We start from the raw sequence: 19555 nt of genomic DNA, 5'->3' as shown, positions 1-19555 counted from the left end.
ATACAAATTCTTACAATTAATTAAACTAATCAAGGTAGCATCCTAACTTTAGTTCCTTCTACAAAGAGATGATCAATTCCTCCAAAACATGCAGCCCCAGTAAATATTGCATTCATTTGTTTATGTAAACAGATGTTCAAATGTTTCCAAGTATTGGTCTTCATACACCTAAACACTGTCTGCATTTCATTTTCTAGGCATAATTATTTACAAAACGAAAGTAAAACAATGTTGACCTTCACAGCCCTCTGCCATTGTGTCAACAAAGACTGGCAGTAAATTGTCTCAAAACATTCATCTTGCTTGACACAGAGGGTCTTCAATTAAATGGTTTATATTTAACGAATTGACACCACTGAAGATACAGTGTGAAACTACGAGAGACTGCAGGGGCTGTACCTTGTCACAGAGCTGGTAGATTGTAATTCCCATCGATTGTGAAGAGTTCCCTACCTCCTTAACACCTTCGCTGCTGGCCTGATTCCCCTGTTGTGCTGGGGGAAGGGGGTGCGCACAGCGCCCCGGTGCAGCTCGTCATGAGCGTTTCAATAGAACGCTCAGCAGGGGAATTATCCCCGCGTGTGAGCGTTCTAACGGCCGTGACGAGCTCAGCTCGTCATGAGCACACGAGAACCGTGGCTCATGACGAGCTGAGCTTGGGAGGGGTTAAAGCATGGGCGAGTCCAGCCTTCCAGTACTCTTGAACCGCTCCTATGAAAGGGCAAGCTCCATGGTGCCCTCCTGTAGGTCCACAGACCAGCAGCGGCATCACATGTCACAGTCAGAACTTCGCTGCAGCCAATGCTGCTCTGAAGAGACACTTCCGGGGTCGCTATTCGCTGCTTTGCGACAGCAGCAGCTGAGGGTCTTTAAGCATGCACTTTTCTAGACTCTCAAGTCTGAAAGTGATGCTGCACAGCTCATGTGCCTCTTTTCTCTGCCAGCATGTCGGGACATCCTTGCAGAGAAAAAAGGCACATAACCAGAGTGGCAGGTCTGAGTAGTGTGTAGCTGGGAGGCAAACAAGTTGTGGATCTGAAATTTAAATATATGGGTCCGACTGCTTTAATTTTCTCATAGTTGATTGGTATTCTTTAAACCTATAGCAGTGAAATGTTAGTTAAATATGTCTGCTTGCCTGTGGTATGGATGTAGATCTTTCTGTAGTTTTACATTCATTTTAGTCCAGCATGTTTAACCCCTTGGATGCGTCCCGTCCGATGTTCCGGTGGGCATCGTGCGGAGGATGTCCGGGGGGCGTCCGAACCACGCCCACCTTTTATTTCGCCCACACCGCGGCAGAATTTCCCCCGCGGTTAAAGGACTAAAGAACTGTACACTCCCCTTTGGCTAACGTTTTATTCCCTTACCCTGCAGTAGTTCCTCAAACTGTGTATGGTGTGCATCCGTTCACGGAGCCGCTGGTTAATTTTGATGGCACACCGGGGTGCCGCGGCACACAGATTGGAAACCGCTGAAATATGGAACAAATTTGAAAAACATTATGGTTCTAGTGGTGTTTTTTACCAGAAACTAATTGGCTGTCCCCTAGCTCTCCTCAGATGATAGTTCTAAAGCATCACCCTTGGAGCTCATTGGGTGTATACTGTAATGCTAATATATTTGTTCAAACTGTTCAGTTCGATTTTCTTTTCCAAATGAGAAGTATGTACACGAGATGAAGTTATCTATGTCCAAATCTTTGAAGTATATGATATTTTTGTGTATGTCTTTTTTAACTTTTCCTGGACTTAATAATTTTTACCAAACCTTTTTTGTCTTTTGTGGGTACTCCATTGACTAAAATCAATTACGGTTCCTCTGTTTTGTGTTCTATTCCAAGAATGGTTATGTTTTTTGTGAAATCTAATAGAATGAAAAAAACTTTTCCTTTCAGTACTTGCACTAATTCACGTTGTTGAAATTTTCCAGATTTTGGTTGCATTCTAATAATGGCTTAAAAGGTATGGACTGTTTGAATTAAAATGTTTTCATATAAATTGAGTTGCAGTAGTTAAGATAATATTGGATACTTTTCAAAATTTTTATGAATTCCACATGAAGGTGTCCAGTTTAGTCTAGTTTTCCAAGGCTGTGAATGCAGATTAGGTGATATTCACAGGCAGCAATTCGAGTCGAAATACTCCATGCTAATGTTTCCTTATTTTCTATTTTCTCAAGAAGATTAATCGTTTTAACTTGCTTCTTATAGTGTGCTCTTCAGCAACAAATCTAAATCTGATTAGGTAGTTCTGAAATTGTTTCTTCACTTTGAAGAATATCATTTTGTAATTGCCCAAGTATATTAATGGATTTTCTGATTAATTTTCAGTGAAGAAAACCCCTGCGCAATTACTGTTGTGAGAGAGCGCATCAAAGTATTTAGACTGGATGTAATGTGTAATACTTTTGGCTTGTGCTGGATTAAAGGGAAGTAGAGCAAAATTGAGTTATAACTGCAAGGATATCATTTTCACAAAGTATACTGCCTGCACTCTTTTTTTATATTGTTGAAGGATGTGTGAAGAGCATCACACAGGTGATTTTTGAGACAATCTAAAGAATTTCCTTGAAGGTTAGAAATGGTCCAAAATGGGCAGACATATAAGGTTTGTAGTCACTACATTTTTAGGTCTCGCCTAGTGACGCAGCACATGCGCTGCATGCTCCATGCGAGATCTATTGTCATGTCTTTAGCTTGCCAAGCGAGGGTGGAATCTGCACCTATGCTTCTTATTGGCGCGCCTGTCAAATATGTGCTTTCTATTGGGAGGGAATCCTGTTTGGTTCTCTCCCTGTCTTCGCTCAGTGTACCTGCCAGGACAGGGCATGTGCACGCACCTAGACAGGCTATATGCATGTGTATGTTGTAGGAGCACAGCGCACTGCTTTGCTTAGATTCTGCTGAGGTTTTAGCAGGGCGCGCTTTCGCTTTCTTTACTCCCCATGTTTACTTGATTAACTCTCGGCTTTCCTTTTATTTACTTAGCCTGTTTCTATTTATGTTAATGCCCTTCACCCTCTGCTACTTTTTTATTCCCACCGTTGTATAGGCTCATAGTATGCTCCTCCATGCGTCTGTGTGATTTGCAACTGCCCCCCCTGCATGTGCTCTCTTCTTGTAGCGGCAAAATATGGGATACAAATCGTTGGTGTTCTGTGCTGCTATTGCTTTTAAACTGCTAATGCAAATCAAACATTACCCCACAGGGTACTTCTGTTCACTCCTTGCTGCTTTTCTCTTGCCCTCCAACCCGTCGTCCCGTTATTATATGTTGCTGCTAGTCACTACACAAGCAAACATGTTCAACTACCGGCACTTAAAACAATACTCTTACAGCATAGCATTCCCCCACGGACAAGCGTACTACCCAATTCCTAAAACTTTTCTCCACTTTCCACTTTCATCATAATAAATAATTGGGGCTTACGTTCTATACACCACCCACATGCATGCCATGCAGTTTTTGATGTGCCTCACACATTCATTTAAAACGGCTTCCCGCACACACTTTAAATTGCCCTTCCGTCGCTCCTTCCCTTCCATCCACTCCTTCCTCCCTCCATTCTGTGCCCGTTTGCTACATTTTAAGGAAACTATTACCAAACGGTGTAGGGGTTTTAAGCCGCTACTCAAAAAATACTGCATTATACATATAGCACACGCACAGTATTGCATCTCCGCACTGTGCTACGGCAATAATCTTTTTCCTTTTCTCCCTCCATCAGGGGCCCCACTGTACCTAGTGTATTGCTGTCAGTATAATCCAAACTGAAGCCGGAGGACCCGTGCTTTCCTTGCACCGGGGCCCATGACACACTGGCCACTACTGCTGCTGGGGTTGTCTGTGTGTCCCCCTCGCACCCCATCTGCACTTAGCTAACAATACTTGTGCTGCAAAGGCAAGTAGGAGGTGTTCAAGATATCCAAAGCAGATAGCACCTGCAGCCGAGTTCTAGGCGCTCAATATTTTATTTTGTTTGTCACAGTAAGCCCTCGAAGCACACACTATCAAGTACAGTTTGTTCCCAGCTGGGGGTGGGTGTGTGTGTTTGCGTGTATGTGTGTTTGTGTGTGTGTGTGTTGGTGTAGGTGGTGGTGGTGGTGCGGGGGGTGGTGGTGGTGCGGGAGGTGGGGGTACGTGTGTGTGTGTGTGTTGGTGGTGGTGGTGGTGCGGGGGGTGGTGGTGGTGCGGGAGGTGGAGGTGCGGTTGGTGGAGGTGCGGTTGGTGGAGGTGCGGTTGGTGGAGGTGCGGTTGGTGGAGGTGCGGTTGGTGGAGGTGCGGTTGGTGGAGGTGCGGTTGGTGGAGGTGCGGTTGGTGGAGGTGCGGTTGGTGGAGGTGCGGTTGGTGGAGGTGCGGTTGGTGGTGGTGCGGTTGGTGGTGGTGCGGTTGGTGGTGGTGCGGTTGGTGGTGGTGCGGTTGGTGGTGGTGCGGTTGGTGGTGGTGCGGTTGGTGGTGGTGCGGTTGGTGGTGGTGCGGTTGGTGGTGGTGCGGTTGGTGGTGGTGCGGTTGGTGGTGGTGCGGTTGGTGGTTCGGGTGGTTGGTGGTTCGGGTGGTTGTGCAGGTGGTGGTAGTGGTGGTGGTGCGGGTGGTGGTGCGGGTGGTGATGCAGGTGGTGGTGATGCAGGTGGTGGTGATGCAGGTGGTGGTGATGCAGGTGGTGGTGATGCAGGTGGTGGTGATGCAGGTGGTGGTGATGCAGGTGGTGGTGATGCGGGTGGTGGTGGTGCGGGTAGTGGTGGTGGTGGTGCGGGTAGTGGTGGTGGTGGTGCGGGTAGTGGTGGTGGTGGTGCGGCTGGTGGTGGTGGTGGTGCGGGTAGTGGTGGTGGTGGTGCGGGTAGTGGTGGTGGTGGTGCGGGTAGTGGTGGTGGTAGTGCGGATGGTGGTGGTGGTGCGGTTGGTGGTGGTGGTGCGGGTGGTGGTGCGTCTCAGACTGAGCACTTAATTGTCAATTTCAACAAATTGCTCAGAAAATCTCGAGATGTTGGTAAGTTGTAATAAGGGCTTTCTGGTCACCAGCTCCAAGATTGGGTCTGGAGGCGGAAAACAGAACAAAAAAGGGATTTATCTAGCTGGTAACTCCGAGTAATTGAAACACAGACAAGCTTTGCTCCCAATTTGCCAGCAATAAAGTTGTAATGGAGTTTTCACGACAATTTTCGCTGTAATGCACTAGTTCTGGGGCGCAACATTCTAGGAGTGAACAAATAACGCACGATCTGCTTAGGCGAGTAATGGCCCCGTGCACGAGTCCACATTATGCCTCTTAAAGCAGTGCGGCTGGCGCCTGGTGGGAGGCAGAGGGCTTCTAGGCACTTTAGAGACCGTGCCGCGTCAGCAGGAGGATGTTTGAGCTGATCACCCATTACACAGTGCATCCGTGGCGTGTGAAGTACCAGCCACAGACATGTTTGCGGATGGTACAGGCTGCTATGTCTGCATAGAGATGTCAAATACACTAATGTAGCCACAAAGGAACGGGGTGATTTTAAATACATACAGTGACCCCAAAATCCTGTATTGCAATGTTAGTATAGCGCTTCAGTTCATTGGTGTGGCCTCGCGGCTCTATCCTGGGTGGTAAAGTAACAGAATGCGCAGCTTCTTATGCGCTGCTCACTCTGGAAACACTACCTCATGCTGTGCATGTTTCTTCCAAGGAGTCTACAGTGGTGTGCCACTCCACACCTCAATTATACTGTGCTGTTATTACCATACCTTGATTTAGGAATTTGAACATGTGGCAAGAGAAACACACACAGTAAAATTTTGTATTGAAACAAAAAATAGTAACTCGGGCCAACATACATTAGACTTCTCTAACTAAATCCAAGTTACAATTTGAATTAAATGGAATTGAAATAGTTAAGTACAACAAGATTGAAGGACTATAAGTCAGCAGAAACGTTTAAAACTGTGATCTACGAAGTGCACAGCATGGATTGCATTCTGGCAGTGAACGCACGCTGGCTGCAATAAAGGCTTTAGAACCCCCTCTCCTGCAGATATATGGTCTGTTCATTGGTGATTCAAGGCCGATTCCTTAAAGGTGTCCACATTCCTCCTCTAAGACTACTTCAAGGTAAAGACGTGTTTCTAAAGCCTCCCTTGTGCTGTACTACTGCCCTACCATTTACCTTGTAAATCAAACACTGCCCCTGCCGGCACCGTTGCACTACTCATGTTCTGTGGGCAGGGACGTTGAGTTTTGTCTGTCCGCCACTGGATCATGACAACATACAGACCCCAAGGACGAGTGTTTTGGCCCAAGTACTAAAAAAAAAAAAAAAAAGAAAAGCAAAAAATTTTCCTAAGCGATTTCCAGAATTAATTTAACAGAACGACATCAATTAAAAGAAAATTGCAATGCAATAGGTCTTGCATTTACGTGAGTTTGAGCCATTAACCCCTTCTGTGCTGCTGAGGATGGCCCCTGGCACGGTGGGCGTGTACAAACCACAGCCGGGGGCCGTCCGAACTCAGTCTACTCTCCATTTCGGCCGTTCAGGGTGAAAATTTGGCCAGCGCACAAGGGGTTTGTAATGTCCTAGTCAGGGGCCTAGGAATGACTGGAGACCACACGTTACTTGGTGCTAGTGGTCAGTACACTGCCTGCCACGCCCAGGTCCTGGGCCCTTTCTTCACAACTCTGCGTGCCCTCCATGCAAACGTCAGGCTAAACCAAATACCCCACGCCCGTGGGGGGGGGGCGGAGCATCGAGGCTATCTCCGTAGTGTGCCGTAATGGTTGAGTCCAAACTCTGCAACACTACAGGGTTAACATTGGAAATAACAATGCCTTTTATTTTTGTTTTCCTTTTAAAAACATAAATAAAAGGCATTGTCATTAAAATGCCAATGGCTAAAACTTGCGTAACTGCGAGAGCGTTGCATTGCAAATGCTTGTTTAAGCTGTGATAACTTTTAATACATCTTCAGAGATGTCCTTAGCTTTAGAATAGCAGTATCTTAAATATTACACATAGAAGTGCAATTCCATTCATATACGGGTTTTTATTTGTGTTCCTCTCACAAATCGTCAGAATATTTGAATTCTTCGGTCTTGTTTTGTTCTTTTTCTTTGCCTACTACATTCTCATGTAAGACTTCTTAACATTGGCTTTCATGTGTGACTGAAAGTACACAACTATTCTGTTGATGGTAACTCTCTTCATGAACATAAGGTTGAGTGCTTGAGGTATGTCTCAAAGTATCATGGAAAATGTTGCAGAAGTTTAGTTGTGTTATTTATATCTTTCGTAATTTATTTAGTTTATAGGTTGAAATGAAATGGTCCAGGTTTCTGATGTGTTTCATTATGAATATAAAGTTTTCTTTTCATAACAAATGCCTTTTCCACAATATGTTGAACATATAGCCGCTGTGTCTTTTGTGTGTGCGTTTGTCCGTCTTATTATTATGTAAGGAATTATTATGTAAGGAATAGTATGAAGCAGATTTTTGAGGACACGTTCATTAAAATGGCTTGTCGTTCTATTCATAATCTTGTTTCTTCTACCGAAAGAAATATGTAAGTAGAAGGGATGAGGTATGATTTCCAAATTGTCTGTAATATATTTGAATGAGAAATAGAGCTCTATTGGTTGCCAACAGTCATCAGAGTAGCCATTATTGTAGCTGTTATTTAGAAGTATTCGGCTGTGTTCATAGCCCAGTTAATGCTGTAAACCAATGACATGTTGATTTACGTCTTCGTATTTGTTTTCAATGTCATGTCACAAAGAATTTGTTTAGTAGTATTAAGCTGTGTGTACAGTCCACTTTGTTTCAAGAACCAGTGATATAATACTTTATTAATTGTATTTCTTATGTATTTGTCTATTAACGTTCATTGTCCTGTGACCAGAAATGCGTGTTTCACATGTCTTTGTACTACTTGTGAAAATTCATAGGTGCAGACTAGTTACTTTCGGACATGATTTTGGTAGTATTGTGCTACATTGGTACCCCAAAATGAATTAATTTTATTTATTTATTTGCTTATATAGCGCAGGACTCGACCCCCGAAGGGGTATCTCCCCGCTTGGTTCGCCAATAATGTCAGAATCCGAGCCTTACAGAGGTGCCAACAGGACTATGCTTCTAAAAACAAGTGTGTCTTCAGTATTTTTCTGAAGGAAAGAAGATTGGAATTTTGCCTCATACTGATAGGGAGTTTATTCCAGAGGGTGGGCCCTATGTATGAAAGTGCTCGGCCACCCTGCCTAGCCTTTCTAATAGGGGGAACTTTTAGTAGAAGTTGGCTGCTGGAACGCAGAGGGCGTTCCGGTTTATGAAACTGAAATTTTTGGGCCAGGTATTTCGGGCCTGTGCCTAAGAGGCTTTTATGTATGATGCAACATATCTTAAAATTAATGCGCTGGCGTATGGGCAGCCAGTGAAGCTCTTCCAAAAGGGGCCTAGACAGAGTTCTCGATGGAACATTAAGGACTAGCCTGGCCGCTGTGTTTTGGGCCACTTGCAGTCGGTTAAGCACGTTTTCATTGGCGGAGATGAGAAGACCGTTACAATAATCTAACCGACTTATCACAAGGGCCTGGACAAGGGTCTTTCTATAGACGTCTGATAGAAAAGGAAATACTCGTCTTAGAAGACCAATTGTCTGAAAACATGATCCAGTCACCAAGTTCACATGTTCTTTTAGAACTAGTTCCTGATCTAATCGCACTCCCAGATTCTTCACAGACTGCTTCGGGTATGGGACAGATCCTAAGTCCAAGGGCCACCAGTCGGGTGACCAAAGGAGATTAGCTTTCCCAAAAAGCATCACCTCGGTCTTGCCAACATTACACTGGAGGCAGTTGGAAGTCATCCATTTAGACACTGCTCTCATGCCTTCGGCAAAAGCATTCTTAATAGCAGGGGTGAGAGCCTGGAAGGAGAACAAGAGCTGGGTGTCGTCAGCATACGACACTGGGGTAAATCCATGTGCTCTCACGATGTCAGCAAGGGGGGCCACATACACATTAAATAATGTGGGGCTTAGGCATGAGCCCTGTGGGACCCCCTTAGTGAGCTCCCTAGAGGTGGAACGATAGGAGCCCAAGCTGATGCTTTGTGAGCGGCCAGAGAGAAAAATCTCTAGCCAGGACAGTGCCACACCTCCAATCCCCACTCTCTGCAGACGGCCGAGAAGAATCTCATGTGACACAGTGTCAAAAGCTGCAGACAGGTCTAACAGCACCAGAATCATGGAGCCTCCTCTATCCTGTGCCATCTTTATGTTGTCTGCCATGGAGAGGAGCGCAGATTCGGTGCTGTAGTTGGGTCTGAACCCAGATTGAGAATGGTCCAGACCCCCTGTTGCCTCGATGAAATTGGACACATGAGTGTTCACATATTTCTCGGTCAATTTGCTCAAGAATGGCAATAGGGAGATGGGGCGGAGGTTGGGAAGATCTGTCCATGGCATGGCCGAGTTATTCCGAATCTGATTTACTACTGCTTTTTTCCAGTCTTGTGGTATTTGTCCCTCTTTAAGAGAGAGATTCATGATGGTTTGTATCATTGGGCAGAGTAGATTACTCAATGAGGCAGTAATTTTAGCTGGAAGGAGATCTAGAGGGGAGCCTGTTTTCATATTGCTTATCAAGGACAAAAGAGTACCCTTGTGTGTGCTAGAATGGGCCAGAGTACAGATAGTATTTTTAGAGTTGTTGGCCTTAATCATTTTTTCATAGATAGCCTCTATTTTGTTTTCAAAGAATAGGGAGATGTCATTACATAAGGTTTGGGAGAATTCGTCAGGACTCTCACAGGCCAAGGGTTTCGCGAAGGTCTGCAAGATCCTGTATAGCTCTCTGGAGGAATTGCCTGCTTCTGCTAGCTGTTACGCCAGTCAGTTTTTCCTAGCTAGTCTGATGTTTTTGTAGTAGGAAGACATGGCTTCAGAATGGATCTTCTTGCTTCTTGAATGAATGACAATTTTAAAAGGAGGACAATGATTGGCTATGTCAAGTACTTTCCAACTGGCCAATCAATCAATCAATCATTTGTAAAGCGCACTACATACCCGCGAGGGTCTCAAGGCGCTGGGGGTGGGGGGGTGGGGAGGGGGTCGCTACTGATCGAACAGCCAGGTCTTGAGTATCCTCCTGATTGTCAGCAGGTCTTGGGTCTGTCGTAGGCTCAGTGGGAGGGTGTTCCATGTATTGGTGGCCAGGTGGGAGAAGGATCTCCCACTGGTGGTTGTTCTTTGGATGTGCGGGACGGTGGCGAGGGAGAGGTCGCAGAGCATAGCTGGCGGTTGGGAATGTAGAAGGAGAGACGTCTGTTGAGGTAGGCTGGGACGGTCTTGTGGAGTGCCTTGTGTGCGTGGGTGAGGAGCTTGAAGGATATCCTCTTGTTGACGGGGAGCCAGTGCAGGTTTCTCAGGTGGGGGGTGATGTGGCCGTGGCGTGGTACATCAAGGATCAGTTGTGCCGAGGCGTTTTGGATACATTGTAGTCGTTTGATGAGCTTGGTCGGGGCTCCCGCGTAGAGGGCGTTTCCGTAGTAGAGTCTGCTGCTGACGAGGGCCTGGGTGACTGTCTTTCTTGTATCTATCGGGATCCATCTGTAGATCTTGCGGAGCATGCGGATTGTGTTGAAGCAGGAGGAGGAGATGGCGTTGACTTGGTCATTGAGAGCCTTGAGTCTGGATGATTCCCAGGTTGCGTGCGTGGTCGGTGGGTGTCGGGGCTGCCCCCAGTGCCGTCGGCCACCAGGAGTCGTCCCAGGCTGAAGGGTTGGAGCCGAGGATGAGGACCTCCGACTTGTCCGAGTTCAGCTTCAGACGGCTGGTCTTCATCCAGTCGGCGACGTCCTTCATTCCTTCATGGAAGTTGGCTTTGGCGGTGATGGGGTCCTTGGTGAGGGAGAGGATTAGCTGAGTGTCTTCGTCGTAGGAGATTATGTTGAGGTCGTGCTGTCGGGCTATGTGTGCGAGCGGGCCATGTAAATTTTGAACAGCGTCGGGCTAAGGGAGGGTCCCTGGGGTACGCCGCAGATGATCTCTGAGGCTTTGGAGCAGAATGGGGGGAGACGGATGCTCTGGGTTCTGCTGGAGAGGAAGGAGGTGGTCCAATCCAGAGCCTTGTCTCGGATCCTTGCGGCCTGGAGGCGTGCGCGTAGTGTGTGGTGGCAGATGGTGTCGAAGGCGGCAGAGAGGTCTAGGAGGATGAGTGCTGCGGTCTCGCCGTTGTCCAGCAGGGTCCTGATGTCATTGGTGGCAGCGATGGGGGCAGTCTCAGTGCTGTGGTTGTTACGGAACCCTGACTAGGAAGGGTCCAGGATTCTGTTTTCTTTGAGGTATCAGGTTAGCTGTCTGTTGACGTTTTTCTCGATGACCTTGGAGGGGAGCAGAGAGATGGGCAGGAAGTTCTTGAGGTGTCTTGGGTGTGCCTTAGTTTTTTTGAGTAGAGTGTTGATCTTGGCGTGTTTCCAGATCTCTGGGAAGGTCGTGGTCTCCAGGGAGAGATTGATGACGTTGCGCAGGTGGGGAGCGATTGAGCTGCTTGCTCTGTTGAAGACGTGGTGCGGGAATCGGTCTGACGGAGAGCCGGAGTGGATTGTGCGCATAGTCCTAATGGTGTCATCGATGCTCATGCTGGCCCAGGCTAGCAGGGCGTCCTTGTATGCTGCGTGGCTGTCTGGAGTTTGTTCACTGTGCCATTTCTTCTCTGGTTTACGCCAGGCTTTCTTGAAGGCTAGTTCTGGGGTGAACCAGCTGGCCCTCTTGCTGGTGTCTCTGGGGGGCGTTTCTTCAGCAGGGCGAGGGTGTTGGCGCAGTCCTCGATCCAGCGTCTGAGGCTGTGGGCAGCGTTGTCGGTGTTGGATGGTTCAGTGGGAGGGCTGAGAGCGATGTTTGTGTGTAGTTGGTCTTCGGTGATTTTGCTCCAGCAGCGGCGGGGATCTGTTGGGTGCGGTGGTGTGTGGTGGGCTTCTGGAAGGTGAAGTAGATGCAGCGGTGGTCGGTCCAGAAGAGTTCGGTGGTGTGGCTGATGGAGACGTGCGAGCTTGAGGAGAAGAGTGGGTGGGCATTGTGACGAGTTGCTTCAGTCCGAGGTTGGCGAGGTTATCGATCAGGGTTGTGGAATTCACACCCAAATAATATATAATGCGTATCACAAGATTAGTATCCGCAAAACACAATATTATTCCAGAAACAATAAACAATCCTCCAAAGAAAGTGTACAGAGTGCCAATGTTTTTGTGAAACCGCTTATTTTCTTCTTTATTTAATGTTTTGATGGACGATCATTCATTAAAATACAGTGCAAAAATTATAGCCATCATTGCCGACGCGACGCGTTTCGTCTCTGAGACTTCTTCAAGGCTTTCTGTAAATGAACAACCAACTCAAAGTAGCACTGGATCTGGAAATGCATGTGTTCGGCGGTGCTGAGCGCGTCGTCTGTGCTAGTCGAGACCCTGATGCTGTTCTTGTGGACAATGGCGATTTCTCCTCCGACTCCTTTGGTGCGGTCTCTGCGGGTTATCTTGTAGCCGTCTGGGATGGCTATGGCCATCTAATCCTTTATATATTTGTTTCATTGGCTTGAGTGTTCATCTTTATTGTATGTCCGTGCAGGACATGATGGTTGGTGTTTGACTTCATGGGTACAGTTTCCTTGTTTGGCCCAGTGAACATGCATAAAAAGCAGGTTTTTAAGCTAATTTGGATTTTAAAAAAAGTAGACATTACATGGACTATCACATTGCAGGCTTTTGTCTTGCTGTGAAATCCTATTTTAAGATGTGTGTGAATGCAATAGTCAACTCCAACACATGTTATTGTCAAGTTTACAATACTGCCTCAGTGGGAATGCCAACCTCTGGATAGAGCTAAAATTCATACACAGATTCATTTAATCGCTGTAATTTACCATTCATGATCGCAAGATCAGGATGGGTACATATTAGATCAGTTGCATGTTATTTAACTCTATTTCATGTATGTTGCATTGCCTCAGTGCTATGTAAATTTATGACAAAATATATTTTTAGTATTTTAAAGTTGAACTTTGGGGCCATTTCCCATTGAATGCAATGCACACTAAGTTGCCCCAGTCTGTCATAATATTACTGATCATGGTTTGTTATTGCACTCATATCCTCTAGTACTATTCTTTTTCACCCTAACACCGGTGCTTCCTATGTACTTCTTCGCCCAGGGACATATTATGCAGTACACTATATGGTCAGAATTACAAGCTACATATTTGATAAAGTTATGTAAACGTCTCTTCCTATGATTTTCTATTTCAGCTACGTTTGCATGTCTTAAAATATTGCATACTTAGAATCCCTTCACATCTCCCTTTACTCTGCTGTCTGTCTTTCTAGCTATCAGTCTATCTATCTTGGACTTGATCCTCTTTTCAAGGTGAACCCCAAACCTTTTCCTTTCACTTTAGGACTCTGCACTTTACCAACGCTAAAGTGCTTGTTCTCTCTCTTTCAAACATTGTAAAATTAGCTTACACCCAATACGCCCTCTGTCTGACAAGATGTTCATTTGTTTCATTTTACTCACCCCCCATCTTGTCTATACCTAGAACCCAGCAGTCTAGTTCTTGTAGGGCATGAGCTCAAGCCCATCACCCACAGTGGACTCGGTGCCAGATGTTTTGTTATTGAGACACATGTAGGGGTCTTCTTTTTCCTTCTTTGTTGATCATCAGTCCAGCACTCAGTTGACTTGTGCACTAGCTGGATCTGACACGTGGTCCCTGGCTGTGCCCTTTCTACTTTTGGGAACACATCTGATTATTTCTGAGGATCAGACCCTTCGCTACTCCACTTACATGCTAAGATCTTTCCTTTCCCTTCAGAAGTCTAGCTGCAACCTAAATTGACCACCCATGTTAAAATCTGTTGTGACCCCCACCCCACTGATTTGAGTTTTTGCCATAAGGACTCAACATGAGTCACGCCTATCAAGGGCCAAATCCATATATGAAGACGCTAAAAAAGAACAAGGTGTCCTACTGGAGAAGGACCAAAGCGGATATGCATGTGGTTTGTCTGTTTGTGTTATGGCACACACAAGTACAAAAACAATGGTGTAGAATTCACCCACATTAGTTCAAGTATTTCCTTCCATCAGTTTTGGGACATTAGTAAGGATATTTAAGACATCATTATGAAATTTTGGTGCAGTAGATTGTCTTGTGGTGTCTTCTCTTTTCACATTTTATGATGTTGCTTGTTATAACTAGCAATCGTCGTAGGAGATATCACAGGTTGAAAACCTCTCTTCATGGAAATGTGCTGTCGTTCATTCGTATGTTTTGCTCTGACTTTATACAGAGTGTGCAGAAATAATCTGCATTCGCTGCACGTTTCATTTTAGGTTGTTTGGTGTTTTAAACCTTTATGTTTGTGAATGCAGAGGTTTTAAAGGAAGGCGAATGTAGATGAGCAAAGTGGACGGGATACCTCAATCACTCATCATATACCTGTAGCAGACTTTCACTAAATCCTTTGTGGTTCACGAAAATAAATTAGATAATGGTGAAAATACAGCAAAAAATATGGAATATAATGAATGCAAGGAGGAGATTGAACTTTTCACTGATGCCATTCAAATATAGAGCTTGTGAAACCACAATGACTAGCTAGGTTATGTTGGACTATTCATAATAACATGTTACATGGTTCATGTAGGATTCCTTTGATGAATAAGATAGGGGTTTGAGTCAGTTTTGTCACTGCAATAAGTTGAGGATGTGAGCTAATGGTTTGCTTGGGAATGGCAGAGTTCGATTTGTTTCTTTAAGTATGCTTTTGTAACCAGTTGAAGTAGTTTGCTAGAAATTGATTGGTTTTGTGTGACTAGTTTTCTTTGACCTCCTGTTTTTAACTGCACCAGTGTCAGCAGGTAGAAAAATCCTTGGTACCGGTACTTTAGGTTCTCTTTCAGGGGATCCTCATCAATAGTCATAAGCATTAGAATATTCCCGCCCATGCGCGGGAATATTCTAATGCTTATGACTTTGATGAGGATACCCCTGGAAGAGAACTAGGATTACAGGTAAGTAACTAATCCTTAAGATCTGCTGGAATTTATGAAAAACTTGTGGAAAGCTAGCAGTCATTTAATCTATGGTCCGGGTAGAACTGTAGTACATTTTGGAATCCAGGTTTTTGAAGGTTTCCCATTATCCATATCAGAAACAATTTAGTGGTATTGTGATTATAGGTGGCTGCTTCAGGAGGTATACTGTGAGAAAGAAAATGTATCTGATATAAGAACTTCAGTTTCTAGCTTGATTAATCAAATTTCAAACGATTTAAGAATGGTCTTCGTATGTGCCTCAACAAGCACTCATAACATGTTCCTAAATATGTTTCTCTGGCATCAAATAATGAATGCATGTTTTTTTTAGTCAGCAGAAAATACAATCAACAAACCAGCTTGCCAAAGAAACAGAGCGCTATCTAAAAGAGTTTGCATCTCTACCATCAACAAGTGAGCAGGTAAAGATATTTTAATGTAGTGCATACAAGTGAATATGTTGTTATTCTCCTATGTGTAGACGTTGAAAAGCGAAATGAGAATTTCTGGGAGATTGACAAAAAATCATAAAAATGTGTCTATCACATTTCGAGTTTTAATAACTGAAGACTAATATTCCAATGTTCACTGCCAGTAACAGGTAAGCATCTGGTACGTCAGAATTAACTGAATAGCTTTCAGATATTCCCTAACTTAACACCAAACATTTATTGGGGGACTTTAATTTTAACGTACCCTTTCAAATGAAATAGTTAGGGCAACTAAGGGAGAATAAACAAATATCAGCTGTATTATATAATAAAATGATTTGATTGTGCGGATAGCACATTGATATATAAATTTCTGATTGCGTTTACCAAAAGTGAAAAGCCAACTTTTGCTCTTCTGACTGACGAACCGAGCTTTACATACTTGAGTGTGGTGGTTCTGTCATATTGCCAGGATGCCGCTGTCTGAGTTGATTAAATTGTGGTTTTCATTGTGGAAGACAATTAATCAAATTGTCACAATATAATTTAATGAAAAAGCAAATAGTGAAATAAAAAAATCTTAATAACGGAAACATCCGTTACTGTTACTTGTTATGTTATTAATGTGCAGCAGGTTTTTCAGACCCTTTACGATTTCGCATTTTGCAATATAATTGCTAAATTAGCAGTTTGTAAAAAGGCCACTCTTTTTACTAAAGTGCCAGCGAAATTAGCAAAATTTGATTAGACTTGAGAAAGACTCGGAGGAATCATACATTGCAGCCACGAGGTGGCGCCCTGACACAATCTTAATGTGGCAGAAAGAAAGGAAGAACGTGTGCGTGCTCAGTGTTGCTGTTGACCAGGGGGGCTCTGATTGGCGTCTGCAGTGGTGCATCCTGTGGTCCCAGAGATGTTAGCAGCAGGGTCTCGGGCTTTCCGTGCCGCGTACATTCTGGGCAGAGCGACGGTCGGTCTGGCAGGCACGAAACTACCATTGGGCTGAAAGGGCTTCAGACATCCCCCACCCCCCCCCCCCCCCCCCCCCCCCTGTCAGGTGCCGTGGACTGGGCTGAGGCTGCTAGGCAGTAACCAAGGTTCATCGAGGGTAGAACACGGCCCTTCCCAAAGCCCTGGCGTTCACAGTTTTCCTCTGTGTTTATACTATTTACCTATTTCTTACTTTTAGCAGACCCCTCCTGCATGGCCCTTTCGTTGCTTAATGGCTGTATCTGCATGACAACAGCTACAAGACTGGCAAAGTTAAAGGATTTAAAGTAAAGCCAGCCCTCCCCTTCCATGAACAGAGAGTATCCTGACCTGCACACGAAAAAGAATACACCCACATCACAACAGGCTTTTGCAGAGAATGTATGTGAGAGGTGAATTTAATGTGAATATATGTTTGGTGTACATAGGGTTGCCACATTTTCACATACAAATGGGGACGAAGCTGGATGTGAATAGCTATTTATGGAACAATCTGCTGTTAGCCTTTAAAAAAAACTTTAATCACAACTCTTAACTATTTTGATCAGATAGTTTCTTTTTATTTTATAATGTCACCAAGCTAAAATGAGAGTGGGGGGTAAAATGAACAAAGTACAGTTAGTGTTTCAGAAAATATAGTAGCCCTGAAGAGTTAACAATGCACACTGGGAATTATAGACAAAAATAAGAGGAGCAGAGTGAATGTGAAGCCAGCAGTTATTGCATTGAACAACTGAGTATCGAAGTTATCAAGTCAGATCATCAGAACTGTTTAGAGACAAAGGTTGAACAGCGAAGAGTAAGACTCTGTTAGCTTTAATAATAATATAGGAATAATGTACGTTGCTTGGAAATAATCTTGATGTGATATATGCAGAGGCACTGGGATTCTGCAGCCGGGGAGTGCCAAAATATGCAGCAAGGTTGAGTAAATTATGTGGCATAATGTTGCACGTTTTGTGATATCATTACTGTATTCATGTTTAATTTTTACACTTGTTAACACTGTCTAAGCATCAGTTGCATCTCATTAATACCAGTTTAAAACCCAAATATAGAAATAAGCAACAGAAAGGTGACCAGTCACCATCTACAAAGGTCCTTCCACTGCGTGGTAACATGTTGCTTTGCTTTTAGTAACTTTTGAACAGTTTAAGCTATAAACAATTTTCTTTCTGTTAGAATCTGCAGATTATGAGGCAGATGATATTTGATGTGGCAAATGCACCAAATATACAACTATGTGAAAAACACCACAGTCCTACAGTTGCCTAACTCCAGTGGCCCAGGATATATACTTGTATTATCTGCTTGGACCTTGTATTTCAAACAAGAATAACTATGAGTTTTTGTTGAATTCCAAGGTTTTTTATTTTACTGGCAGTTACTTAAAAATATCCGCTATTTAGATAACAGACTGGCCAGGTGGCAGTCTTATGGGAAGTTGCAGCATGGAGGGAAAAATGGATGAAAGTGGGGCAGAGCCACTGAGCAAAAGTAACAGGCTATAGAAGTGAGGGAGGAAGCAGGGGGAAAGGTGAGTGTACGAGGGAAATAATCAGTGAAAAAAGTAATGGTCAGCAACAAAGAGAAAGGGAAGACATGCGTGAAATATTGCCAGAACATATGAGAGAAGGTAAGAGATAGGGGAGAGCTGACAGTTGAAAGTTAGAGAATGGAGGTAAGGGATGAACTGTTGTCACTGCTAACATATTTAACCTATATTGCTCACTATAAAACATACTCATGCAGCTCTGGTAGTAACGATTGACACTCTAGTGCTTGATGTAGGGTTAATGCGGATCAGAAGAAATTGGCAGTTTTAGTATCGGAAGCCGAAGCAAAACTGACAACGAGATCTGCGTGCTCAGGAAGCACTTTGAGATCGAGTAAGATGGAATCTCATTCCTTGAATTCTAGACCGAAGATGCAGAAAGAAAAGCTATTAGGACCAACATTCAGATAGGGAGCCTCACCAAATGAACTAAGAGCTTTAGGACTGAATTTTTTTGGAAGGGTTACTAAGTACAACACTTGCAAACTATTGCCTGACAAAATTCTTCTCAGTTGAACAGGCACAGGCCCATATTATAACTACTGCCATCCAAAGGGCCAGCCAGGTCTGTAATCTGGAAACTGTTATACTAAAGCCAAAGCAGCAGAATCCTGCTGTGTGCTAGACAAGATGACCCTAGCATTGCCAAAAAGTGGGCAGGCAGGGCAATTTTCTTCATGTTCTGCTCCTTGAAATGACCATGCAATGCGCTATGAGCGAGGCTGTCTGCATGATGCGCAGCATTTTTCACAGGGTGACGGTTTAACCATAATCATAGTTGTGCTATGAAACAGACCATGCCCATGCTGTGACAAAAGCTTAACTTCCAGTGGACCGGTTGTGGTAGGCAAGCACGCTTAGGCAGGGGTATTGAGCCTCCTGTATAAGGCCTTTATTGTTATAGATTGATTAACATTTTGGTACTTTAAACAATATACAAGAGAGGTTTCTACACAGTGTGCATCCTGAACAATTATTTAAAGGTGCCATAAAATAGAAGGAGAAAAACACAAAAAAAGGTTGACAGACCATCAGCTACCCTACATAAGCTTAGAGGGATGCTGCAGCAGTGGATGCACTCCATGAATCGTTGGGCATGGTTGTCACCAGTGGCTTAGGAGACAGCAAATTGGTGATTAGTGCCAACACAGATGACCCGGAAACTTTCCTGAATATGGAACTCGTGGCATAAGCTCAGTACGTATGCAAAATAATAAGGCCCACTGGTTCCTTTTAGTTAACATGGACTGGGGTATTTTGCCTGTTAGCATTACCCCAATGGAAACTTGAGGTGGCAGCGCTGTGAGCTGCAGCTTTTTTAGGGGCTGGGAGAGATGCTAATGTGGACTACTGTAGGGAAAGTGGAGATCCATTAGTGAGCGTGTTGACTAAATTAGAAGTGTTAAAGCTAATGGTTCGGGTAGTGTGCGTCAGGATAGTAATTTAGGCTTGAGTGCTGCTAGAGAGGGAAGTATGCAAGAGAGAAACTGCCATGGGGTTGGCAGTAAGAGCAATG

The 19555-nt window shown here is 44.4% G+C and overlaps 1 protein-coding gene across 3 annotated transcripts in view; it reads left to right on the top strand.

Moving 5' to 3' along the window:
* STX7 (syntaxin 7) overlaps positions 1 to 19555 on the top strand; it is a 275573-nt gene that overhangs the window by 218668 nt on the left and 37350 nt on the right. For all 3 annotated transcript variants that reach the window (XM_078649222.1, XM_078649220.1, XM_078649221.1), the window contains one exon: positions 15395 to 15485. In XM_078649222.1, coding sequence (XP_078505348.1) covers positions 15395 to 15485 — 91 coding nt within the window. The remainder of the gene's footprint in view (positions 1 to 15394; positions 15486 to 19555) is intronic.

The sequence above is a fragment of the Lissotriton helveticus genome, chromosome 6 (genome assembly GCF_964261635.1).
Source record: "Lissotriton helveticus chromosome 6, aLisHel1.1, whole genome shotgun sequence".
Classification (NCBI taxonomy): Eukaryota; Metazoa; Chordata; class Amphibia; order Caudata; family Salamandridae; genus Lissotriton; species Lissotriton helveticus.
The sequence above is the reverse complement of the archived record's forward strand: the minus strand, read 5'-3'. Positions and strand labels throughout refer to the sequence as shown.